This window comes from Melospiza georgiana, chromosome 2 (assembly GCF_028018845.1).
Source record: "Melospiza georgiana isolate bMelGeo1 chromosome 2, bMelGeo1.pri, whole genome shotgun sequence".
Classification (NCBI taxonomy): Eukaryota; Metazoa; Chordata; class Aves; order Passeriformes; family Passerellidae; genus Melospiza; species Melospiza georgiana.
The window spans coordinates 446,076-472,446 of record NC_080431.1 but is presented as its reverse complement, the minus strand read 5'-3'; the positions used below and the strand labels follow the sequence as shown (position 1 = coordinate 472,446).

The following is a 26,371-nucleotide window of genomic DNA, read 5'->3' as shown; positions in this document are numbered from 1 at the left end:
TTGAGACTACGAAGGGAATAGTTTATTACTGATAACACTTCAGCTAAATCCACATAGCAGTACACAGAAAGTCTTCAGAAAAGTGCAAATTCTCACTCTGTATTTGTAATACACCCCAGTTTTACAGAACAGACACCAGGTAAACAGCAGTACAGATCCAGAACTCCCCCAGGTGCCAGGCAGGGGGAATGATGCAACTTGGGATACCTCAGTCACCTGTACAAAGCCATTCTTGAGCAGAGGGAACCAAGCTGGACTGTAACCACCCAGTGCCACCACGCAAGGAGCCCTCTCTTAGCTGGGGAGAGGACAAAAAGGGGAAGACAAAACAAAGTGATACCAGTTTTAAAATCAGAGACCATCCAGTGCTTCCTAAGGCAGCACACACACCCCAGCCTGCCCGAGGGACAGGCTCCCACCAGTGCCACACAAACACTGGTGCAAGGAAATGGGGGCTGGAACCCCCAGCACCCTCAGGAGCCTGGCAGGGGGGCACACAAAGTGATACCTGAGCACCACCAGGGATGTGGGCATGCAGGCAACCAACAGAGCTCCCGTCCCAGGCCCATGGACACACAACTTCAGAAATTAAACCTGGGGATTTTATCCAACACTGGCTGTATGACCACAGCCCAGCTCTGACAAGGTGTGTTTCACCTGGAAGCACCTCAGAAACATCCACGGCCCCCTTTGATCTGTGACCTGCTTTGTACTCATGGCAGAAAGGCCTTTGTTCTTATCTGAGAAGTGGGAAAGAACAGCTGATAACTCGAGGAAAGGCTGTGCACAAACCCAGTGAACTCTACCACGATGCATTACAAAGTTACAGGGCAAGGAAACGAGAATTCCAGTCCTTCACAGTAACAGAAGTAAGGGATGCAAGAACAGAGGGAGGAGATAAAGGAGTTCCACAAATGGAACAGTATAAATATATCAAACAGTTCCAATACAGTAGGAAAACAACAGTAGCAGCAGTTTCAAAACAGCAAATAGTAATTATACCCTGAAAGTACATTCAACACCTTGTGCCTGCTGCTGTCCTCCCAAAAGCATCACTACAGCTCCAGCTCCCTGTCAGACCCACCCACGGGGAAAATGCCAGACACAAAACGCCCCACAGCTGGGTTTTCTTCTTAATTAAGCATAGTTAGACTAGGAACAGATTCTAACAATGCTCTTTGAAAACATTTTCTCCATTTCCAGCGCTTGCCTACTGACACAAAGCAGATCTCTGGGAAGCTGCAGATTCCTGCTCTTTGCAGGAGCACAGCCATCACTCACAAGACTGCTACAATAACACACAGCTGGGCTCACCACACACACACTACGCTTTTTACAGTGTTTGTTTGTTCAAAATTATGTCCCAAGTCACTTGTTCTCTTCGCTGCCTGGAGAACGGAACCCTCAGCGCCTCAGGGTTTACTCTGCTGCCAATGGAAGGAACGGCAGCAGCTCCTTCGAGTTCAGTGCAGTGGGGATCCACATCTGCACCCTTTCTGGGAGAGCTGAAGGCAGAGCAGCAGTCAGAAATGCCTTCCCAGCCCTAGCCAGCACAGACAGCAACAAAATCCTCCTCTGAGTGTGTCTGGGTTTGCCTGTTTTCCCCACCATGTCAGTCAAATGTACAGTCAAGGTAGAAGAAACCCAAGCTTTTGGCATGAGATACATTTCACTCACTGGCAGAACAATTTGGAGATACTTTCTCTTAAAATACAAAAAATAAATAAATAGCAGTGACAGGTCAGAACTTGTGCAACACAGACCTTCTCTAGTACGCGTACATTCACAGACACTGAAACACTTCTCCATGGACATAGTGCAAAGCTGCTGGCAGCAGGGAACGCCCACCCCTCAGGGCTCTCCGGAGCCACGGAGAGGCAACACACACCAACCCACCCCCTGTGCCATCCAGCAGGGCAGGATCACTGTGGAGAGGCAGCAACAGTGGCAGAACAGCAGCTCCAACTCCAGGGCACCCGGGGCTCCTCTCCCATCACCTCCACTCAGATCAAACCCAGCTCTGAATCGCTGCTGCTTCTCTTTGCCTGCTGCAGTGACAGCAGGGAGCTTCCAGGACCAGCTCCCCTGTGCCAAACAGGGCCTTTATTGCCCAAAACCCAATATAACCACAGAGAGAACTTGAGTATCGGTTTGGGTCGTATTTTTGGAAAATGTGATTACAAGTCCCACTTGCTATTTGAGCAAAGGGAGGAAACAAATGAGAGAAGCTGTTGAAAGTTCACCCTTGAATAACAGTATTTGCAAAGTGCTATTCTAACAAATTACCTGACAGGACATGACAAAAAAAAATTAAGAAGTCACAATTTAGTAACTGTGTTAGTCTTATCTTCACTTTCTTCCTTGTTTTTTTTTTTTGGTTGGGTTTTTTTTTTTAATACACAGACAATATAAATACAGGCCAGCAAAAACCAAAAAGTCACTGACTAGCATTTAAATCAAGTAATGAATACAGAAAATCAAGAAAGCTTAAGGCCCTGCAGAGATGTGTGACAAAAAGTAGCTAACACAGAGCCTGCAGTAGCCAGAAGGGGCAATTTTACCAAGGAGTGACCAAGTCCTGCTCCTTTGGAAGCCTTGGAAAGGCACCAGGCCACTCCAACCCCAAGCTGCAGCTGTTGCCACTATTGTTTCACTGCCAATTATTTTAAGACACACACAGGAAAGCTACAATGCCCAAGAACACCTTTACCAACAGAAGAACTCTTAACTAGATGAAAAATGCCAACCATTTGCCTACACAAGAAATGCTGAGCTCTGCTTAGATGCTTTTGAACGTGCAGACCTGTAAGGAAGGTCTCAGAGCTGCAGGGAAGCAGCAGCCTTTGCTGTCAGTGTGGAGTGATCACTCCTTTAAAACTTTAAAACCTTTTCTCACACACAAAAAGAGGTGTTTCAGGTACCTGAACTGAGTTTAAGACAAGATGTGGCAGCTGAGCTCAGCTGCCTCAAAGGTACCCGGGCAGTTCATTTGCATTGGTGTGGGTTAATTAAACTTTTGGTCAAAAGGACTGAAAACTGCAACAATAAATCCCACCCTTTCCTCTGACCTCCTCTCCTTGTCCCAGTTTGGTGAAAAGCCTGACAAAAGAAAGCTTCTTCTGCACAGAAAGAGAATGCAGCTGCTTGAAACACACACACAGACACAGAGATGGGACTGGTTCTGCTCCTGGGTCCTTTGTTCCAAGCCTCCCCTGCCCGGGCTCTAGGCAGAGCGCCAGGTCAGCCCGTTCTTGGCCGGCTCCAGGAAATCCTCAATCAGAGCCTCTATCAGCTTCTGCAGCTCTCCTTCCAGCACACTTCTGTCACTGCAGGAGAGAACAGGCCCGGGTCAGAGCGCTGGGAAATGCCCAGAATTAAATCAACAAACAAACAGTGAGACCCGATGGGGATGGACTTGCTCTGTTGCGTTTCCCACCTCTCCAGGTGTGGAGACTCCTGCTTTAGCAAGCTCCTTTCTAGCAGGATTATCGTGGCTCGGGCTGGAAGGGACTGGAAGAGATGGTGCCCAGAGCCCTCTAGTGGCCTTTTTCTCCTTTAATGAAATTAATTTCAATTATACTGCGGTAATCAGGTGGTGAGGCCTGGGCACAGGCTGCCCATGGCAGCCCCACCCCAGGAGAGTCCAAGGCCCAGCTGGAGCAACCTGGGATGGTGGAAGGTGCCCACAGCAGAGGGGTGGAACAAGATGGGCTTGAAGGTCCCTTCCAACACAAGCCATTCCATGACTCCATAGTCATGAAGAGGAGGTTTCTGTGCTGTAAGCACACGCTGGATTCCCCCCAGTTTGAAACTGGAGGTGGCTCAGATCAGGTGAACAACACCCGGTTGTTCTCCCACAGCTCAGGGTGAGTGACACAGCAGATTCCCAAAGGCAGCGGGAGCCCACCTGGCTGCAAACACAACCCCAGCAGAGAGAGAACAGCCTGGATGTGACGCTCTGGTCCCACTGACAAGGTGAGGGTTGGTCACAGGCTGGACTCTGACCTCAGAGAGCTCTCCTAGCCTGAACCATTCCGTGATTTTGTCACCTGAGCACTTATTAACCCTATGCAACGGGGGAACCGGGTTTGTTAGAGAACCCTGCTGCAGCAGAGGCTGAGCCCCCTCCCGGCGTGCTGCTGAGGGCAGCAGCAGGCTGGCACACTGACCTGTGCCCGGGCAGAGCGCACATCTCAGCGTAGTACTTGATCTTGGGCTCGGTGCCGCTCGTGCGCAGCGTGGCCACGCAGCCGTTCTGGAAGGTGAACGTGATCATCTGGCTGCTCTTGCTCACCGGCAGCACCTGCAACACAGCAGCAGCCCCTCAGCGCCCCTGCAGCAGCCCCTGGGGGCTCAGCAGCCGCAGCAGCGCCAAGCTCAGCGAGTGAACAGCAGCCCGTGGGTCAGAGTGAACAGCAGCCCGTGGGTCAGAGTGAACAGCAGCCCGTGGGTCAGAGTGAGCAGCAGCCCGTGTGTCAGAGTGAGCAGCAGCCCGTGGGTCAGAGTGAACAGCAGCCCGTGGGTCAGAGTGAACAGCAGCCCGTGGGTCAGAGTGAACAGCAGCGCCAAGCTCAGCGAGTGAACAGCAGCCCGTGTGCCAGAGTGAGCAGCAGCCCGTGGGTCAGAGTGAGCAGCAGCCCGTGTGCCAGAGCGAGCAGCAGCCCGTGTGTCAGAGCGAGCAGCAGCCCGTGTGCCAGAGTGAACAGCAGCCCGTGGGTCAGAGTGAGCAGCAGCCCGTGGGTCAGAGTGAACAGCAGCCCGTGGGGCAGAGTGAACAGCAGCCCGTGGGGCAGAGTGAGCAGCAGCCCGTGGGTCAGAGTGAGCAGCAGCCCGTGGGTCAGAGTGAGCAGCAGCCCGTGGGTCAGAGTGAGCAGCAGCCCGTGGGTCAGAGTGAACAGCAGCCCGTGGGGCAGAGTGAACAGCAGCCCGTGGGGCAGAGTGAGCAGCAGCCCGTGGGTCAGAGTGAGCAGCAGCCCGTGTGCCAGAGTGAACAGCAGCCCGTGGGTCAGAGTGAGCAGCTGCCCGTGGGTCAGAGTGAGCAGCCGCCCGTGGGTCAGAGTGAGCAGCAGCCCGTGTGTCAGAGTGAGCTGCAGCCCGTGGGTCAGAGTGAGCAGCAGCCCGTGGGTCAGAGTGAGCAGCAGCCCGTGGGGCAGAGCGAGCAGCAGCCCGTGGGTCAGAGCGAGCAGCAGCCCGTGGGTCAGAGTGAACAGCAGCCCGTGGGTCAGAGTGAGCAGCAGCCCGTGGGTCAGAGCAAGCACCGCGCCCCACACCTGCCCCTCCCCGTGCACCTGGGTCTGTGCACCCCTGCCCTGCACAAACACCCCCTAACTCACAGACTTGTGGTTCAGCTGGCTGCTGTCATAGCCTGTGGTGATGTCCCTGACGTGCAGGATGCCGTAAGCCCCACAGCTCTTGGGGTACGACTCGGGGCCCTCAAAGCTCCTCAGCCTCTCAAAGATCTTCTTGATGGTGGCGGGGTCGTAGCACAGGAAATAGGAGGTCTTGGAGATGTGATACCCGTACCTGCAAGCACATGGATGCTCTCATTGTGACATTCAGAGGGGTTTGGCTCTTTTGTACCCAAAAGATCTCAGTACAGGGCTTAATTCTGACCAACAGCACCCTTGTTTTATTGCTGGGAGTGCATCCCTAGCCATTCCTGCTCTGTTACAGATCCCTCCTGGCACTGGGAACCCATGCTCTGTGTCCTGTCCCAAATCCCTCTCCAGCCCTCCTGGAACCCCTTGTGATATCTGCACTACTGATGGGCTGTAATCCATCCTACCAAAACCTCAAAACAACTTACAACGTGAAAGCATCTGAGGGACACAAACATTTACTCATATTTAAATAAGTATTCCTTAGAGGATCCCCAGCTCCAGAACAGCAGAGTAGAATATTCTAATGAAAACCACCACTCACATTTCAAAAATGTCAACGAGTTTCTGTGCCAGGGTCAGGCCCTGGCTCTGCAGGTAAGTTGCCATTTCTGCAATGACCACGGCTGCACTCACTCCATCCTTATCCAGCACTGATGTGCCACACATGAAGCCTAGGAAGAAAAAAGGGAAAATAACCTGACAGGTTATCACTCTGATTTACCTGACTGGAGCTCTAACCTTTGATCCTGCAAAGGAAAATTGGCCAGGACATGGAGGCTGCTTTATTGCTGCTTAGGCAGCAGAAATCTAACGATTTCTCATCTAATCTAATGATTTTGGGGGTTAGAGGGCTGGAAAGATAAGCAAACACCAGAATCAGCAAGTCAGGTACAATTTATAAAGGGAGTTGGCAAGTCAATTTGGTGAGAGCACAATATCAATGCTATTAGCTATTAGGATAAAAATAAAGTACACTTTCTGTGTGGTTTATTTCACGGGTAAGATCAGTCCCTCCTAGTCACACTCCCCCCTCAGTTCTCAGCAGTTTAAAGGGATGCCAGCACTCATACCAATAGATTCCTCAAATGCAAAGAGAACTTCTTTTCCACTGTCTAGGAGATCCTTCACTCTGCTTCCAATCCATTTAAAACCAGGGAGTGTTTCCTAAAAAAGGGGGGGGGAAAAGAGGGCTTAAAATACCTATTTACAATTTAGATTCAATTCAAATAAAGTAAAGCCACTGTTCAGTTCAGACTAAAAAAAAAAAAAAAAAAAAAAGACCAAAAAAACCACCAAAACACCAAAGAGAAAATATAACAAATATAACAATATATTTTGAATTTTAGGGTCAATGGGAAACACTGCTGCAGAGTCAAAACACTGAAGCTTAAGGATGGTTTTTCTGATTTTTTTTTTCAAGTGATTTCCTTAAATTTAAATCTAATTAATTGACCAGCAGAATAGGGACAGTAAAGAAGCATCAGACAAGTCGCATCTTCAGTTTATGAGGAGTCCAAGAGCCACTGGAAAGGATTTTCCTAGGGGATACTCAAGTAGGACACGAGTACCAGACCAAGGGAAAAGTGTGTCAGGGGCTGTGGTGCTCAGATCACATCAGATCATCTGTGCTGCTCACCAGATGAGACACAGTTATTCAGGAGGAAAAGCCACAGAAATATAAAAGTAACACTTTTAGCTGCTCTGGGGGTGTTTACATAAATCATGCAAAAGCAGCCAAAAGCTTGGAAACAGCTTTCTTGGAGAGAAGGAAGTTGCAAATAAAAAGGAAGGGCAGCTTTTAGAAAAGGACAAGAGGTTCTGTAAATTCCTAGCTTCTCTTTTTCTTTCAGTCAAGTATGTCATTTTCCAATTAAAAAAACCCAAAACTAAGAGTATTTTAGAGAGAGAACCAAACCCAGTACAGGGAACTGACATTCACCCTGATTATCTGGCCAGTCACTCAAAATGGTTTCCAGAGTTTCTTTCAATTTTAAATTCCTCATTTTTTGGCAAAACATGTATTTCTATTGCACATGGATTTAATTAAGACATGTATAAACGAGGCCTGGCCCTTTGTATGTTTGTGCTGTGATTTCAGGCACTTACCTCTCTTCTGGCTAACGCCCAACAGAAATCAGATTTAATTTGGATGCAGGAGCTGAATTGTCAGTCTGGGGGGAGCACCCCAGTTTCTTTTTCAGCAAGTTCTTCACAAAGCTGTGCATTAAAGGTCTGAACACAGGAGCTCCTCTGCCTGAAGCAAGCCCAAACTCAAAACCCACTGGCAGAGGGCACCTGAAGGGCCACTGTGTAACCTCCAAGTGCTCCTTACAAACCCATCAACACTCAGAGCGAGCAGGGCAGGCTGCACAAATCCCCTTCTCTCACGCAGCAGGATTTTGGACAACCACAGCTAAGGCATTGCTGTTATTTGCAATCCAGGTGTTCATTCGTGTCCCTGGGACTGAGCTTTGCCCACGCTGATCCCCCAGTCCCAGAACAGCGAGGAGACTGAAATCAGGCTTGTGTGGGTGCCAGAACACCCTCTGCAAGCTGGAATCCCTCCCAGCTCACAGCCAGAAGCCTGGATGTCCCCTGCCCACTTTGCACCCTGTGAGGCCACCAGCAGGGCTTGGATGGGGACAGCCCCACAGCACCCACACTCACCTCAAAGTGAAAGCCCTCCTTCAGTGCAATGGCCCTCAGGATCTTGGAGGAGACCGTGGTTGCCAGCATGTAGACATTGCTCACGTCAGCGTCCTGGGGGCAGCTCTCCTTCCAGCAGGAGAACATCCACCAGCCAAACAGGGCTGCCAGCTCATTGCCCGTGAACACCTTCCAGCTGCCGCTGTGGGGAGAGCCAAGGGAGCACTGCTGAGGGCACGCAGCACCCCGAGGGGCAGGGTGAGGAGTTCTGCAGTCCCTGAACACGGGATGTGAGCACAGCACCGCCAAGCTGCTCTAGGCAAAGCCACCCTACTGACAGACTCCACAGCTATCACACCTCAAGGGTTTACAAGGCCAAAGAGAGCCCCAGGGTCTGCTCTCTGGGTGACCCAGCAGCAGGAGAGCAGCCCAGAACTGACCCACACAGAGCAGTCCAAGCAACCTGAGCACTGCAGGCAGGGCCTGCTCAGCCTTTACTTACACAGCCATCAGAACTGGGGCCTGTTAGTGGGAGAAAAGCAATTCCTGTTCAATATGAACAAGCAGGGGAAAGCAAAGGATTAAAATTAAAAAAAACAAACAAAAAAGCCCAGTCCACCAAAAAAGCCCATGACAACCACCAAGGAAGGTATGGCTGATATAAATGAAAACACAGCAAGCAAAATTATTTTACTGCCTTCAGTAACCACCCACTCAGTTTTCAGCTCAGCTTTGTTTGGCCATTTACCATTACACCATTAAGTATTTAATCTACTCTTTGCTGGGTCAATTGACTTAAAACGCATTTGGAGCAGTACCAAAGGACAAAACTAGAAGGAAAAAGGAAAAGAGTGGATTGAAGGCCTGTGCCTGGCAATTTGGGGATGTTCTGTGAGTGCCACCACCTTTTCTGCAGGGAGACACGAGAGAGGGTCCCACCACTCACTTGTCCTGCCGCTCTGCCACTGCCAGCCTATCTGCATCTGGATCAGTGGCCACCACTACTCTGGCACCTTCTTTCTCTGCCAGCCTCAGAGACAGCTCCTGGGGGGAGAAGGAGGGACAAAAAACCCAAAATGTGAGAGTAAATAAACCCACAGTCTTCCAACTTACATCTACAAGAAAAATCCCCCCATGGATTTCCCCCTGTTCTCTCCCTCAGATTGTTTTCTCCCCACAGAAATCAGGTGAACTAGAAACAGCATACCAGCACAGACTCTCCCTCCTCAGGATTGGGGCACTTGACCGTGGAGAAGTCGGGGTCTGGGTCCTTCTGCTCGGGCACTGGGATGGGGGGCTGGAAGCCAAAGGCTCTGAAGGCCATCTGCACGTAGTCGTGGCCCACGCCGTGGAAAGAGGTGTGCACAAACTTCAAACTGCTCTGCACGTTCAGCTCCCTGCGGGGCAAACACGGCTTCAGCAGGAGCCCTGGGCTCTCCAACAGCACTGCTTCCATGAGGGAAGGCAGAGTAAACCGCAATTCCTCTGTGCACTGCCCTGCTGATTGCGGCATTAATTTCAAAGGAATCACAGAAAGTGCTTATGTTGCACTAGAAATCGCTGGGTTAAAGCTGCTTCTCCTGGAAGATGAAGTATTTACCTTCTGCTGAGACAGATCAAAGTCTCCCAAGAATAAACTGTTGATTTCTACATCAAAATCAAGCACTTCCACCACCTTAAAAAGTTATTCCAGCTCTGCTTCAAGCCATCCATCCTCCACCTTTCATTCTCATCCTCTGCCCCACCTAACCTTCAGACTGAATCTATTTATGCATGTGTACCTCACTTTTACTCTGAATCTCCGCATTTTATTCAGCACTGCCATAGCACATTCACTTGCATTAAATGGTTTCCACGGGGATGTTTCACAGTACCTTAATTCCCAAAGGCAGATTATTCTCATTATTATTCTCAACCAAAAGGTTTAACCCTGAGGATGGTGACCCTTGAATTTTATGACACCTCAGAAAACACAGGGAAGTCTGTCTGCAGTCAGTTTTTGCACATGCAACCCAGAGCTTACTTAAAAACATAACTTTTTTGCTTTATACCATACCTGTGATAGCAGATCTTGGTCAGGTCCTCCATGTAGCTGTCACAGATTTTCTTCAGAGGATCCTGCCTGAGGGGACTGGTGTCCACCAGGTTTTCGTTCCAAGAGCCATTCCATGGCTCCACACACTCCTCTATGCATTTTATAATCTCCTTATCGTGAGGAGAGGTGATCTGTGCTCCATTTTCCCAGTAAACCTGGGGTAAGAGGAAGGAAAACAAGACACAGTTTATTTGCAAAGATTATTAACGCGATAAATTCTTTGAGCTGTAGGATTCCACCCACTTTGTGCCTAAGCCATACAGAGGATTCAGCATCAGACTGGCTCGATTCTCAAGACATTCGGAGTCATCCAGCATGAACCTCTGAGCTACAACTGATAAATGGAGCTAACACAGCAACACAACTGTTTTCACAAAAGCTGGTGTTGAACTATCACAGCTGAAATATCAGGATGTGAGAAACCAAAACCATGCACTTGTATGTGGGAGTGCTGTGCACACTGCAACAGAGGGAAAACACCACCTTCCCTGGAGAGAGGAGCACAGCCTGGGTTTGAACCCAGAGCAGATAAGCAGAGTGCCAAGGTCTGTGTTTTTCCACAGCTGAACAGCCCCAATCTCTCAGCTGCAAACACCCTCCAGAGTGGAAACTCCATATCTAACCCCAGCTATAATAAAGCCTTTGTTACAGACTCACAGGCCACTTTTCCCACACTCTGCTGCCAACAGCCTGGCTGGGCTCACAGGGCAGGCTCTGCTCCATCATCTGCCTCTGCCTCCTCACCTCTGCGTCTGCCACCTCCAGCTGGCATTGCCCAAAGCCTTCAGAACCACGAAACCCACATGGGAAACTGGGAAAGATCAAACAGCTCTTGGCAAAGACTAGGAAATACACCAGGAGCATGGCAAAAAATCAACCAGGAAACACACCAGGATCATGGCAAAAATCAAACCAGGAAACACACCGGGGTCATGGCACAAATCAACCAGGAAATACACCAGGGTCCTGGCAAAAGCAAATCAGGAAACACACCAGGGTCCTGGCAAAAGCAAAGTGCTGTTTGTTTCTTTGTGAACTGATGATATGTTTGCAAACTCCCGGTATGTTTGTATCAGAAGACACAAACATCAAATTGCTTCTTGACAAATGGAGCACCTGGGAAATGCCTGTGGCTTCTCTCCTCACTCACTGCTCCAGCTCAGCACAAACAAAGGCTGGTGAAGAACTACTCAACGTGTTCCAGGGAAGGCAAGAGCAGCTCAAGCACCCCCAGGAGCTCTCTCTGCCTTCCTTCACATTGCCATCACTCACTGACCTGCCCAGGCCTTCTAGAATGCTCAGCTGAAGTTGAGAGTTTGGTTCAGCTTCTTATAGAGCTGAGGAAGGACATGCTCAGTTAAAACACTGCACCTGCTATTGTGGATGGTTTTACTGTCCCCAGCTTGCCAAGGGAAGCCACCCACCCCTCTGCAGTGCCCAGAAAACCAATAAAGCCAACGCTCCTGTGTTTTATTGATCCACTCTTCAATCATCCCCACCTTCAGCACAGTGCCCTGCTGTGTGCATGGATCCACCTCAGCTCTGGCTTAGTTTTAAAGTGAGTTTAAGCCCCAGCAGCAAACATACAAAGTGCTGGGGCACTTCTTCAGCTGCTGATTATGCTCTGGAATGTCACTGCAGATTGATGCCCAAGACACACAAACTGTGTGCCCTTATCTCTCGCCACAGACCAGTGTGTCAGCCTGTGGAAGGATGAGTTATTTCACATGACTCATCCTCCCAATGGACACACACACACACCAGGGGAGCCCTGGCACACCCCAGAGGGCTCCAGGGCCGGGCTGGAGCAGCCTGGGCTAGGGGAAGGCATCCCTGGCCGGGCTGGAGCAGCCTGGGCTAGGGGAAGGCGTCCCTGGCCGGGCTCCAGGGCTCGCTCACCTTGTAGCCGTTGTCCTCCTTGCGGTTGTGGGAGGCTGTGATCATCACCCCCGCCACGGCCCCCAGCTGCTGCACGGCGTAGGGCTGCAAGGGAAGCAGGGACAGCTCAGCCCAGCCCTGCCACAGCACCCAGGGCGCCCCGGCCCAGCTGGAGCCAGCAGCACAGAGCTGGTGCTAGCGCCGCTCCATGAAAACATTCTTTACATCAATTACCCAAACGCAACCCTCCACTGGCCACCTGACAGCCTACACTCAGATTGTGCAGCCCCTGGACACACAACACAGGGATTCACAGAAAGGCTTGCTGGAAAACCAGTCACAGGTTCCTGCAGGCATTCCAGTCCATCCCCTCAAAGCAAGGACACACAGCACGCTCATGGAATGCAAGCAAGGATTTAAAGCCATGCCAGGAAAAGCTGCTGTGACCACAAGAGCCTGGTTTTGAGGCATTAAAAGCAGAGGCACTGAGGAATTTGGTGACATCCTTGTTACAGCCTCCTTGAGGAGCCAGGTGCGCCAAGCAGCCTCTATTTTTCTGTTAAATGACAGAATTTAAGAAAACTGCTAGCTCTCTTCTTCAGTAAATTCCAATACTCCCATAAGTGTGTGGTGCAACAATAGGATGAGAAGGTGACTCACCACAAAGGGGGTAGGGACATAGGTGGAGAAGAAGTACACAAGCACATCCTTTGCCAGCAGGACTGCCGCAGTGAGCTTTGCAAGCCTACCAGGGGGAAAAAGAAAACATCCAGTCAGCCCATCAGCCACGTGGAATTCCTGCCACCTCCAGGCACTCGTTTCCTCAGGCACTCCACTGCTTTTTGGCTTATGCCTGGAGTGGTATCCCACAAAGTGCACAGTGAGGGTCAGAGCTCTCAGCTGCAGAATGTGAGCCAGCACCTCCAGCTGCTGCTGGGCAGGGCAGCCCCTCAGCCAAAGCACAAATCCCACACACAGACACACAGCACACATCCCCTGCCCAAGGACAGGCCCAGCTCCCCAGGGAGTTCCAGACATCAGCAGCAGCAGCAGGTTGGGAAAGGATTGGAATCCCACACAGGGCTCCTCTGCCAGCAGCTCCACACCATGCCCAGGAAGCAGAGATACTCCTAAAAAACATCCCTGCAAAGCAGCACCCCTCACTCCAGAGTGTTTAGGAACAGTGCCCAGAGTTCTAAATCTCACTTTGTTATAAACTTGCCCTTTCAAGCACCAGGGAGGCTCCTTCTCTCCCAGGTGAGTGATACCAAACTTTGTTTGCACAGCTCAGGAGGTGAAGGGAAGTCTCAGAGGCAAAACAGGAGATATCAAATGGTGCAAGCTCACCTTGCTCTCACAGACGGGCATTAACACTGACTCCCCTCTCTCCATCCCCAGCAACCCGAGTCTCTCCAACTCAGAATTCCCCTGCAGCACCTGCCAAAAGCCACCTGGCACTGCCTGGAAGGGCCTGAGAGCTCAGCTGGGAGCTGCAGCCCCTGGAACCCTGTTTGGTGAATTGCACACAGCCGGGTGACCTGCCATCCTGTTTGGTGAATTGCACACAGCCGGGTGACCTGCCATCCTGTTTGGTGAATCACACACAGCCGGGTGACCTGCCATCCTGTTTGGTGAATTGCACACAGCCGGGTGACCTGCCATCCTGCTTGGTGAATTGCACACAGCCGGGTGACCTGCCAGCCCCCAGGCCCTGCTGCCACAGCACTGGGAACGCACTGCGAGTGTTCCCTGGGGGAGCTCAGCTGGATTCCAGCCCTGGGGATGGCAGGAACGCACAGCCAGCAGCTGAGGGGCTGCTTGGGTGTGGGAAACACCTCCGAGACCATCCAGGCTCAACAGCAACATCACTCCTGCACCTCCCCACTTTCAGGCTGGGGAAAATGGGACACGCACATCCCAGGGGAGAGGAGACTCACTGCACCCTGAGCTCTGCTGCTCCAGGGACTCCTGCACCCCAAAACATTAAACACCACTACATTCAAAAAAGAAAAGAACTGTTAGCTACAACAATAACTAAAATAATTAACTCCTTCTTACTGATAGACTAATGAGCTACTGGCTTGGCTTTTTGCACAGCATGCCATCACCCACGTGGGTTTTGCTCCCCAGTGACAAGGGATTGTGATTCCTTAGAGAACTCAGGAAGCAGTTTGCTCCCCTTCCCTGCAAGGAGCACAGTGTGCCACGGCTGGAAGTCCACATTTAAGCATCCCAGGTAAAATCCCCTCAAAGTGAGAACACACAGGGTTACAAGCAGGCTGCAGGTGGAATTGCCCTCCCCAAGCAAGCTTAAACCAGGTGTGAGATTCCAGAGAATGAGAGTGTAAAAAGTGCATTAATATCCAGGGGTTTCCAGCTGCATGTTCACACTCTGAATTTACCTTCATGTCCCAATTTCTCCCCAGGCACATTAAGGCTAATGTTCCTGTGCATTTAATCTGTAAATTCCCTGGTGGAGAGCAAGCAGCCTTACTGAGCTGGCAAACAAAGGATTTAGTGCCAGCCTCTCCTCATTACTGATCCAATGGAAAAGGGAGAGGAAAGAGTGTGCCCAGCTCATCCCAAACCAAAAGACAAAGTGCTGACAGGACAGAAAGCATTCAAAGCCACAATTTCATTTCTAGTCTTGCAGATGTAATCAATACTCATACTTCTTACTGCTGCAGTTGCTGGTGACCTGACCTCGTGTGTCATATCCAACAACAAAGCCTCTCTGCTTAAAGTCTGAAAAGTTCCTCTCCAGGTACGTGTAGATCCCCTGGAGAAAACAAAAAAGCAGGAGAAAAGGAGAATTAGCTGGGCTGCAGCACACACAAACACTGAAGGTGATCTTGCACAAAGGATGGATCATGTCAGCAGGCAAGACACAGCTCAAACACATCAATATATTCACAAAATTATTCCAATAGTATTCACAAAAGCAGCAGTGTTTTTGCCCCAGTGGTCGCTGAAACAAAGCAAGCTGTTTGAAAGGTGGCAGCTCTGGAGGCTGTGATTGCCTGCTGCAGCCACCTGAACCCAACACTGAGCCCACAGCACACCAAGGGCTCACCCTGCCAAAGCCTCCTCTCACAGCTGCAAGGAGAGGAGACAGCAATGGGAAAACTCTTCAGGTTGGCTTGAACAATCTGAATAACGCCTAAAGACACGAACAGCACATCTCCTACAGCAGACCCTTGATTTATGCTAAGATCATGAAGGAAAACAGCAATGTCTTCACTTTCTGCTATGGAGCAGCTTGCTCAAAATCAGCCCCTGAAGCTCAGCCCCAGAGTGCACAGCTGAAGTTAGCAAGCCCCAAAGGACTGAATTATCCAAACACTGTTATGACAGCTGCAGGAAACTAAAGTAAATCAATAAAAGCCAGTGAGGAAGCGAATGCAGAGCATCTCCGCTGCCCAAGCCCTCTGCCTGAGCTCACACAATCCTCCTCCAGGTGCCCCGAGGGCAGTTTGGGATTCCAGCACCTCTGGGGTTAACTCCTCTCCTGGGAAAGCTCCTCAATTTAAAGAATTTATATTTCCCCTTTTCAAGACTCGGGGTTTGATAGTGTCCCCAATTACTTCAGCTGTTAAAACCCCCAGCACTTCTAAATGAGGCACAAGTGCATCTGGTGGCGATAATTAACGGCTCATTAGCAGGTGTCAGCACTCAGATCTAAGCCAGAATTCTCCTCAAGTGCCACAATTGCCTCTCCCACGGCGTGGTTCAGGTGATTTCCAGACGCAGAATCCATGGAAAAGAGCAGGATCTGGTCCCACATCTACAGCACGGCCTGTCCCGAATGCTCAAGTTCAAAAGAGGTGAGGGAACAGTGATGGTATCAAGAATAAAACAAAGATTTTTAGTTGATGAAATCCAGAGGGTTAGGAACAGCTTCATGAAGCCCAGCATCCACATTTTTAATCTTTTACCTTTAGCTTTGCTTTTTAAGCAGCAGGAAACTCCTTGATGCAAAGCTGGCTGGTTTTGTCACTGATCACTGACAGGTTCCTTTCCCACTAATAAAAGCAACTGGACATGCATCAAAGCAGGAGAAAAGCCAGGGAATCAGGGCTTTACGTGGAGTTTAAAACTTGCAATTTTCAGCAGAGCCCTCAGCAAGTGCTGAATATTCTGTACCTTCCTGGACCTGACTTTTCACAATATCAATATAATCAAATCAAGTGAAGATCAAATGAAAAAAACAAAAAGGCAAATGAAAGAAAAAACAGCTCAAATGAAGGACACAGAACACTCGTGCAACTTCACCACAGCTTATTTTAACTGAAGGAAGTATTAATTACAAGTCTGATCTGTGACTGGCCAGTTATTCCTGTCGCAGGCAAGGGCAAGCCCAGAGGCAGGGCTGCCCATGCCCACAGCAGGACTGCTCCTGCCCTCCCCTCTCAGAGTGCTCAGAAAAGGCTGGAACTGCTGCAGTTCACTCCAGAAACTGCAGAAAGCTCCAGCCCACCCCCAGAGCCCCGTGCCCCAGCCCATTAGCCCTGCAGCTCTAACAAACACTCAAAAACAGCAGCTGAGCACAGGGAGCACAGGCACCACCCCGGGCTGCAGCTCCCAAACACCAGCAGTGCCACCAAGCCGAGCCTGCCAGCACGCTGCTGCCCAGGAAAAGGGAATTCTCCTCCCTCTGTGCCAGGAGCCTGGCTCAGCCAGCAGCACCCACACCCCGCAGCAGGGAGATCACCCCAAACCCCCTCTGCTGCCGGGGACAGGGGGCTCCTCTGAGCAGCCTGGCTGCTTTTAACCACCCCAGCCCCGGCAACAGAACACTGATTTTAAACCCCTTCCATCACCCACTGCCTCCGGAGCCCAGCTGGAGCTGCTGCTGATGCCACCGCGTGCTCTGCGGCAGAGCAGGCTGGCACACCTGGAGCAGCAGGGCAGGAAGCACCATCCCAGGGCGTGTCCAGCTTGCAGGGCACACACCTACAGGAGGCCTTTTGCTAGGGCCAAGGAGATCCTGCACAGCAGAACCAGCAGAGGGGAGGCTGGGATTCAAAGCAGCACTTGGACACAAAGCCTCCCAAACATCACTGGAATTTGGCCTCTCCACAGAGTGTGGGCTCCAGCTGGACAGCTCACACAACAGAACGGCAAGCAGCTTTGGGGAGCCCCAGCTGCTCCCAGTTCCCAGCACAGCCCTCCACCCCAGGCCAACACAAATTGCCATTTCAGGCACACGTCCTGAGGGAGGGGAGAGCATCAGCCTGCAAAGAGAAACCAGCCGAAAAGTTCAGGTGCACAGTACTAAATGAGAGGTTTTACCAATCTTTGCTAAACCATGTCATAAACTACCTTTGATTATTCTTTTTATAGAAATGGAGTGTATCTGTCAAAACAGGAAAAATTCAGAAGTTTTGTCATAACAAACATTTTATTGGTTTCCCAAGCACAAGTGTTCCAAATACCCCAGCTCGTTCTATTTTCAACATTCAAGACTAGAGCTGGGCACAAACTGTTTATGTCATTTACTCAGCCCACAGCTTGTGCTGAAAACAAAAGGACAGGCTTGTTTGGTTGGGGCTTCGCCTCTTTCCTTGGGGTTATTTTCACCGCCTTGTTTTTGTAGTATAATATATAAACACAAGTATTTATATATTAAATATATAAACATATCTTATGAGCTTAAGGCAGCTCCTAAGGTCTCCAGCTGCAGGGCTGTGAGGCAGACTGAGCAGTGGCCAAACTCCAGCCCAGCCCAAGCTCTCCATCCACCTCTGAGCACTGAGCCTCCCACGCTTCCCCGGCCGCAGCATCCCAGCTCAGGGCTTCCAGCAGCACCCCAGCAGCACCCCAGCAGCACCCCAGCAGCACCCCAGCAGCACCCCAGCAGCACCCCAGCAGCACCCCAGCAGCACCCCAGCAGCACCCCAGCTGCTCCCCCCGGCCCAGGGCTCCCCCAGGGCCGCGCCCAGCTCACCTGCGTGGACTGGATGACGGTGAGGTCGTTGATGTAGCAGAAGCCGGCGCCCATGGCCGAGCGCAGCCCGGCCGTGCCGAAGCTCAGGCGGGAGCACAGGCGCTGGCGCAGCTCCCGGTGCTTCCCGTCCTGCAGCAGCCTCTCGATCTGCTCCCTCGTCCTCGGGTTCTGCAACACACACCCAGGCATGTCCCCGTCAGGGCTCAGCTGTGCGTCACCATCAGCTCCAGGTGATTCCCAGGGCAAACCCCTCCTGCCCTATAAAATGCACGGGCACCGGCCTCCGCCCTAACTCATTTCCCCCATTATCCTTATTAATAAAGGATTCAGGAGCCCCTGCTGCCACTGTCTGGTCACCAGGATGCCTCCCAGCCCCTCTGTGTGAGGAGCAGAGCCTTTGGAACTGTTTATCCCAGGGCAGATAACATAATTCCATTCCTGATCATTGCCCCCGGAAGATGGACAGAAACCCAAACCTCGAAGCAGCATTTCCTTCCTCCCCACCCACAGGAAACAGGCACAGTAAAACCCCAGAAAACCTAGGATGGTTTTGGCTGGAAGGGACCTTGGAGACCAGAGCATTCCATGGGCAGGGACACCTGGCACTGGGCCAGGCTCCTGAGCCCCTCTGGGGGGGACAGGCTGGGCTCTCACCCGCTGATCCCCCTGCTCAGGCACATTTCCCCAAACCCACGGCCCCAGCACAGCTCTGCACAGCTCTGCTGTTGGTTCCTCAGCCACCCAGCTCACACTGAATCCATCCGGCCACCAAGCAACCCAGATCCCACCCATGGCAGTGCTCACACAGCTGGAAAACAGCACCTGCAGAGGGGAAAACAGTGCTCTGGAGGCACAAGGTGCCACTGACATATTTTATAAAACCCTTCCACTAGGATCCTTCTCCTGAGAAGCTGGGAAGCTTCAGCTTCTCCCTGTTTTGCTGCTTTGCAATGTGATTTGGAGAACTGTTAACCCAGCATGTGAATTGTTTTGGCTCGATGACCAATGGCAGCCACCTGTGTCGAGGCTGTGAGCAGCCACAAGACTTCACTATTATTTTCCTTTCTAACTTTCTGATGTATCCTTTCTCTTTCATTTAATATATCATAAAACAATAAATCAGCCCTCTGAAACATGGAGTCAAGATTCTCATCCCTTCCCTCGTGCTGGGGACCCTCAATCACCACCCCACAAGGGCCCCTGCAGAGCAGAGCTGCCCCGAGCAGGGTGGCAAGGAAAGGTCAGAAAAGGCAGATGGCATCTGCAGGGCAGGGCTGAAGCTGCCCTGACATTTAAATCAGGGGTCAGGCAGCACTGGGGAGCACACTCCAGGGGGAGGCTCTGCAGGAGGAAAAACAATCCATAAAATGCATTGAGAAATCTGAAATTATTTCTGCAGTTCGACAGCACACCCCGAACACTAGACATGTGAGTTTCAAACAACTTTTTGTTTATTATTTTTGTATCTGTGTGCTCCGAAATAAAAGGCAAGGCATTATTGTCCAGGCTCCTGGATGGGCTGGCAACCCGAGCAAGGCACTGCTCACCACACAGCCCAAAAACAAACCACAACAACGGGGCACAACAGGCACCAAACTGCAAAGTGAAAGCGTCTCCCTCAGCTGTTCACAGGCAGCCAGCCAGAAAGCAGATGACTGATGTGCAAAGAGTCTGAGGGGCAGGAGCATTGGAAACCTCGTTTCACACCAGCACAGGGCACGGCCTGGCTTTAAAACACAGTTATTAAATTACACAGCATCCTCTGCAGCTCTCGAGGCCACACTGCACTGCTCCCCGGCACAAACAGCACAGAAATCATCACACATCCCACAGCTCACGGGGCTCTGCAAAACCCAGGCAGCGCTGCAGCCACAGCACCAACACTCCTTTTAAAAACAGATTAACGAGCATTTCTGACTGAAGCTACTCAATTTCCTAAGGAATAACATCCCAGCCTGGCATCCCCTTTATTCCTTCCCAGCTGCTTTACGCCAGCCTGGCACCACCTTTACTCCTTTCCAAGCCTGGCACCACCTTTACTCTTTTCCCAGCTGCTTTACCCCAGCCTGACACCACCTTTACTCCTTTCCAAGCCTGGCATCCCCTTTACTCCTTCCCAATTGCTTTACCCCAGCCTGGCATCCCCTTTACTCCTTTCCCAATTGCTTTACCCCAGTCTGGCACCACCTTTACTCCTTTCCCAGCTGCTTTACCCCAGCCTGGCACCACCTTTACCCCAGCCTGGCATCCCCTTTACTGCTTTCCCAGCTGCTTTACCCCAGCCTGGCACCACCTTTACTCCTTTCCCAGCTGCTCCATCCCAGCCTGGCACCACCTTTACTCCTTTCCAAGCCTGGCATCCCCTTTACTCCTTTCCCAGCTGCCCAGCCTGGCACCACCTTTACTCCTTTCCCAGCTGCCCAGCCTGCCCTTTCCCCCAAGTTGGAGTGTCACGGGCACATTTCCCTTCTTGCAACACCCAGCCTGGCTCCGAGCACCGTCTGCCCCCCGACCTGGGAATTCCACAACCCTGCTGGCACTTAACCCCACTGCAAACACCCAAAAACACCCCAAAAACACCCCAAAAACACCCCAAAAACACCCCAAAAACACCCCAAAAACACCCCAAAAACAGGGGTTCTGCTGGTTTGCTTGGCAGTTATGACATCAGGGCATAGGGCTCACAGGGGATTTTGTGATGGCTCCTCTTCCCAAGAGAAAAAAAGAAAAGTTCCTTAGAGATTTTAGGCCAAATTCACACCTTCAAACCACACCATCAGCACCAGAATTTCTGCAGAAAATCCAGACATTTGTTTATTTGATCACCTTCCTCAAGCACTAGGTATACTTCAACTTCATGATACGTGTATAAATAAATACATGACACCTCTCTAATAGACATATATATGTACACAACAAATCTAGGCTACCTAATAGAAATGTGTATATAATAAATGGTACCAAACCAATATAAATGTGTATATAATAAATTACACCAAACCAATATAAAGGTGTATATAATAAATAAATTATACTGACCAATACATGTATATAACTAAATGACACTGACCTAATATAAATGTGTCTATAATAAATTAATAATCCTCAACCAATACAAATGTGCATATAGTAACTGAATGATACTGACCTAATACAAATGTATATATGGTAACTAAATATCATATAAAGTAAGTAATTATACATAATATTATATATATTATTAAACATAATAACTAAATTAAAATAACTTATATATTAGATATATTATATATTAGATATATTATATATGATCATATACATGAGATCAAATTATATATTATTATATATAATCTACATAGTATACCAATATAATAAACGATATGATATATTATGATATATAACTGAAACTGACCCAACACAAATGTGTATTTAATAATTAAACTAAATGGATCCAATATAAATGTATATATAATAACTAAATTATACCAACCTAATATAAATTAATATCTAATAAATAAATGACACCGATCCAATACAAATTAGTAAAAAATAAATTATACCGACCCAACGTATGTAATGACACCTACCTAATCCATCTCCCTGGTGTCTGTAAATGCTCAGCACAGCCCACCAGGGCCAGGCCAAGGCCCCAATCAGGAAGCACCAGCTCCCTGTGGAACAGGCTGCTGCCCTTGTCCAGCTGCAGCAGGAGGGGGCAGATAGGGGACAGTGGCCCTGGGAACACACCCTGCTGGGGCTCACAGGGACAGCAGCACCGGCTCTGCTGGGGTTTCTGGCTGTTTGGGCTTTTGGGTGAGCTGGCTGTGCCACAGGGCATCCCTGTTCCTCATCCCTGCAGGTCCCCCAGCAGCCCTGGCCTGGATTGCTTACATCATTTAAATTATTACAGTATATATATATGTAAAAACCAGCTATTTATAGGAAGTCACTGCCAGAAGCAGAGCTTTGGGGTCTCAACCTGCAGGAGACTCTGCAGCACATTTCAGGGACACAATCCCCACTCTGCAGCACATTTCAGAAAGGTCTGAAGTACTATTAAGCAAAAAGAAAAAAATACATATATTCTCTGCCATGTACTGCACAGTCACTGCTGGGGCAAAAACCACACTTTCTGTGGCTCACCAGGGTCCAACACTTGGAATAAGCAGAGAAGTAAAGACAGGGGCATTAATGAGTATGTCTTATGGCTCCTTCACACCTAATCACGTTAATCACCTGCACTTAGCACCAGAGTTCGGTTTCAAAGGTGATGCCCTGACAGAACAATTTACTACTCACAGCAATTTTGTTTTGTTTTGCACACTCTATGTATGTACAACTGAAGGAAGGGGGAAGCCTCAAGCTGGTTTGAGCTTCAATGAAGATTTTTCTGTGGCCTCCATTTTTTCAATGTTATCCTTACAAATTCACTTTAAGTTCTTAATAAGCAAAAAATATTGCAAGGCAAAGGGCTGGAGCAAGTTACTGGCCTCAAGCTATTGACTATCAAGTCACTTTCCTCTTGGAAAGCATCCCCAAAGCCACAAAAATCACAGGGACACCCCAAAAGCACCTCATCAGCAAGGAGGAACCCTCCACTGGGAAAACGACCCTGAGCCATGGATTAGGAAAATCCCGGGAGGATGCAGTGAGAGGGGCCTGCCCAAACAGCTCCTGGGTCACAATTCCCGGTTTCCCTCCCATGGGGAGCTCCAGCTGAGCCTTCAGGAGCCCAGGGCTCTGCAGGTAACCAGGTGTGCCCTGAGCAGCCTGACACAGCCCAGACCTCCCAGGAATCCCGAGGCACACCTAGAGCTGCAAACAGGAAAATCGGGACGTGGAATAAAAGGAATTACAGGGAGAAAGGGGAGAGCAATGCCCAGTTTTCGGCATCCTTCACCAAGGAGGGCTGCACAGGAGCTCTGCCTCCTCTGAGCACCAACTCCCAAACCTCAGAGCACGGCCCTGGTAATTAATTACAGCCAGCAATTCCCAATTGAGCCGCAGGGCAGGGGCCTCCCCCAGCTGGGAGCAGAGTGCACAATAGATTTTTCCTTTATCAGGGCACCAAAATCGCTGCAGCTCAGGAAGCCGGGGGTGCAAAGGGGGGCTCAAGGCTGTGGTGGGCACTCTGCAGCAATCCCTGCTCCTGCCACATTCCCCGGCCTCCCACACCCCGGGGACGTTCACACGTGTTTAGGGAAGGCAAAACAACCCGATAAAAGCAGCCGAAGCCTTTCAGCGCACTCACGAGACGTTATAAAAATAAAATATTTACCGGGGTTCACGCCGGGTTATCACATGTGTTATCAGGAATGCTATTTCCTCCCTGCCCTTCTTCCCTCCCCCGGATATTCCTACAACAGCAGCAGCTCTGGGGGCAGGAGGTGCCGATGGCACCTGTTAATTTCTGCAGGGCTGGGAGGAATAAACCACACTGCCAGGAGGAATAAACCACACACTTCCAGGAGGAATAAACCACACTGCCAGGAGGAACAAACCCCACACTTCCAGGAGGAATAAACCACACTGCCAGGAGGAATAAACCACATCGCCAGGAGGAACAAACCCACACTTCCAGGAGGAACAGACCCCACATTTCCAGGCAGGAGAGAGCTCCATCCTCTCAGAGCCATCAGGTGGCACCTGCCTGCAGCTCTCCCCCTTTGATCCTGGCAGGGTGAGGCTGGAGAGGAAACAGAGCCAACGCCGCCTGCTGTGGCTGATAAAAATAAAGGCAAAAGGGGCTCAGGAGGGAGAAAGCTAAAATAAAAATGAAGGAAAAGCAGCCAGAAGTCCAAACCCCTAGTGCACTGGCAGCTCACCCTCCCCCAGCATCAAGGTATTTATTGGAAGCACAGGCCACGATGGTTGGACAAACCAGCTGGAAAAAACCCTCAGAAAACCCAAAGTAACCCTTTCAACCGCAGGACAGGCAAACACCCTCCAACACCACACTGTTACCATGGCTTGGGTGGTTTAATCTGAATTAACCGAGCCTGCAGTGCTCCTGACAGGAAAAGGGGAATGCCAGAACCTGGGCTGTGCCTTTCCCGGGGAAAACACACTCACGCAGCATTTTAACCAGCTGCTGATCCACCCCCAGCCCGAGGAGGAGCAGGTGGGGCAGGTGCACGGCTCCAGGTGTGGGGAGATCACCGTCCATCCCCATCCTTGCCCAGGTGAGCGCCAGGCAGTGCTCCAGGTGTGGGGAAGGCACCATCCATCCACCCCCAGCTCCATCCATGCCCAGGTGAGCACCACGATGGCACCACCCCTGCTCAGGTGAGCATCAGCCCCATGCCCATCCCTGCCCAGGTGAGTGCCAGGCAGCGCTCCAGGTGCGGGGATGGCACCATCCCCATGCCCATCCCTGCCCAGGTGAGCACCGGGATGACCCAACCCCTGCCCAGGTGAGCACCGGGCGGTGCCGCAGGTACCCGGACACCCCACCCGTGCCCATCCCGGAGCCGGGGCCGCGCTGTGCCCGACCGGGCGGTGTCACCGCTGTCGCTGTCACCGCTGTCGCCGCTCGCCCACCTTGTCCCAGCTGAGCCACTGCCACACGGCCTTGTCCAGCTGCGCGTCCCCGGTGCTGCGGGACACCAGCACGTTGGAGTTCACGTCCCCGGGCGCGCCGCTGTCGCCCATGGTGGCGGCGGCGAGGAGGAGGAAGAGGAGGATGAGGACGGAGAAGGCGCCGCTCCTTCACTCCGCCGCCGCGCCGCGCATCGCCCGCGGAGCCAGGGGAGGCGGAGGAGGCCGAGGGGCGGGCGGGGTGCCCGGGGCTCGGCTTTTATCGCTGCCGGCGCCGATTAACGGGAGCAACGGCGACTAACGGGAGCGCCCGCCCCCGCCCCGCCCCGGCCGCGCCCCGCCGCGCGGCACCACGGGAAATGCAGTCCCTGCGGCGCGCGGGGCACGGCGGGGAACGCCGCGAGAACTACAACTCCCGGCAGCCTCCGCGAGCGGCACCGCCAGCGGGGCCGCGGGTTCGCGTCCCGCCTCCGCCGCGGGGCGAAAACAACGCCCCGAAAACGTCCCGTGTGTCCCGGGTGTGCGGTCTGTGCCCTGCTCCCGCCGACCAGCACTGCCCGGCCCCAGGGACGGCTGCAGCCCTGCCCGGGACCGCCCTGCAGCGCCCGCAGCGTCCGGCGCTCCCCCGGCAGGGCAGCGGATGGCGAGCTGCCCTGGGGGCGCGCCGCTCGCTGAGAAGCGATTCCAGATGGCATTTCCACAGCCATTAGTGGGGATCACAGCCCTCCCCGGCGGCACCAGCTCCAATTGCACTGCCTGACACTCAGCAGCAGGCTCGGAGGGACCACATCCCGCTGGGCATCTTCATCTGAGCATCCTCATCCTGCAGAGCATCCTCATCCCACAGAGCATCTTCATCCTGCTGGGCATCCTCGTCCCACACAGCATCCCACCCCAGAGAGCGTCCCAGTCCCACGGAGCGTCCCAATCCCACAGCATCTCCTGGCAGAGGTTGCCATAGTGACAGCAGGCACTGCACGGGGATACAATCATGGAATCACAGATGGCTTTGGCTGAAAAAACCTTAAAGCTCATTTCATTCCCACCCCCCGCCACGGGCAGGGACACCTCCCGCTGTCCCAGGGTGTCCCAGCCCCAGTGTCCAGCCTGGCCCTGGGCACTGCCAGGCATCCAGGGCCAAAGAATTCCTCCTAACCTCCCATCTAAATCCATTCTCTCTCGGTTTGAGGCAGACTTGTCCTGAGCCCTTGTACAGAGTCTCTCTTCCCTCCAGGTGCTGCAGGGCCACACTCAGCTCACCCTGGAGCTCCTCTGGCCTGGCCTGAGCAATCCCCATCCTCAGCCTCCCCAGCAGAGCTGCTCCATCCCTCTGCTCACCCTGCAGCCCCCTCTGGGCTCTCTCCAGGCGCTGCTGCTGTGTCCCCAGGGCTGCAGCTGGGCTCTCACTGGGCTCAGGGACACAATCCCCGTGTCCTGCTGCCACCAGCAGCGCTGGGGCACACCTCAGCATCAGAGGCGGGTGTCTCCCACCCCATCAGCATCCTCAGGGCTGTCCCACACCCCAACCCAGCGCACAGCACTGGGACCAGCCCCGCGATGGAGGAGCCCCGTGATGGGGCAAGTCACTGGTCTCAAGCAGTACATCTCAAACCTCAGCACATCCTGAGGTTTCCATAGCAATTTCCACCATTTATTCATTTATTCCACACGGTGCAGCTCCAGCCCGGAGCTCCCGAGCCATCCCAGCTGCTTTTCCAGCGCTCCCGGTCTCGCCAGGCTGTGCAGGGTGTCAGCAACAGATCTCTATGAGTTCTTTCGATGGGCAAAGCTTTTTGGTTCTTTACTGATGTCCTACACGCTTTGGATGTTTTTGTCTGGGAATGCCTGAATTCCATTATCCAGTTCGTCTGGAGGGACGGGCGTCTTTTGCCTCCTGTATACCCAGCA

At 51.7% G+C, this 26,371-nt stretch overlaps 1 protein-coding gene across 1 annotated transcript; it reads right to left on the bottom strand.

Moving 5' to 3' along the window:
• PGM2L1 (phosphoglucomutase 2 like 1) lies at nt 1-24,777 on the bottom strand. Its single transcript, XM_058045695.1, has 14 exons — nt 24,467-24,777; nt 17,948-18,115; nt 14,673-14,779; nt 12,661-12,745; nt 12,022-12,105; nt 10,084-10,277; nt 9,235-9,424; nt 8,974-9,071; nt 8,049-8,229; nt 6,452-6,545; nt 5,923-6,052; nt 5,334-5,523; nt 4,170-4,303; nt 1-3,326 (listed from the first exon to the last, which is right to left on the bottom strand). The coding sequence occupies exons 1-14, from the start codon at nt 24,575-24,577 to the stop codon at nt 3,224-3,226; spliced, it is 1,869 nt and encodes a 622-aa protein (XP_057901678.1). The 5' UTR covers nt 24,578-24,777; the 3' UTR covers nt 1-3,223.
• Nucleotides 24,778-26,371: the final 1,594 nt, after the last annotated feature.

Bases quoted from the DNA above. Each gene is read 5' to 3' on its own strand.
- PGM2L1 (XM_058045695.1), bottom strand. From the start codon at position 24,577: ATGGGCGACAGCGGCGCGCCCGGGGACGTGAACTCCAACGTGCTGGTG. The intron at 18,116-24,466 runs GTGGGCGAGCGG...TGTGTGTTGCAG, and splicing joins AGTGGCTCAGCTGGGACAAG to AACCCGAGGACGAGGGAGCA. The intron at 9,425-10,083 runs GTATGGTATAAA...TTTGCCCCGCAG, and splicing joins ACCAAGATCTGCTATCACAG to GGAGCTGAACGTGCAGAGCA.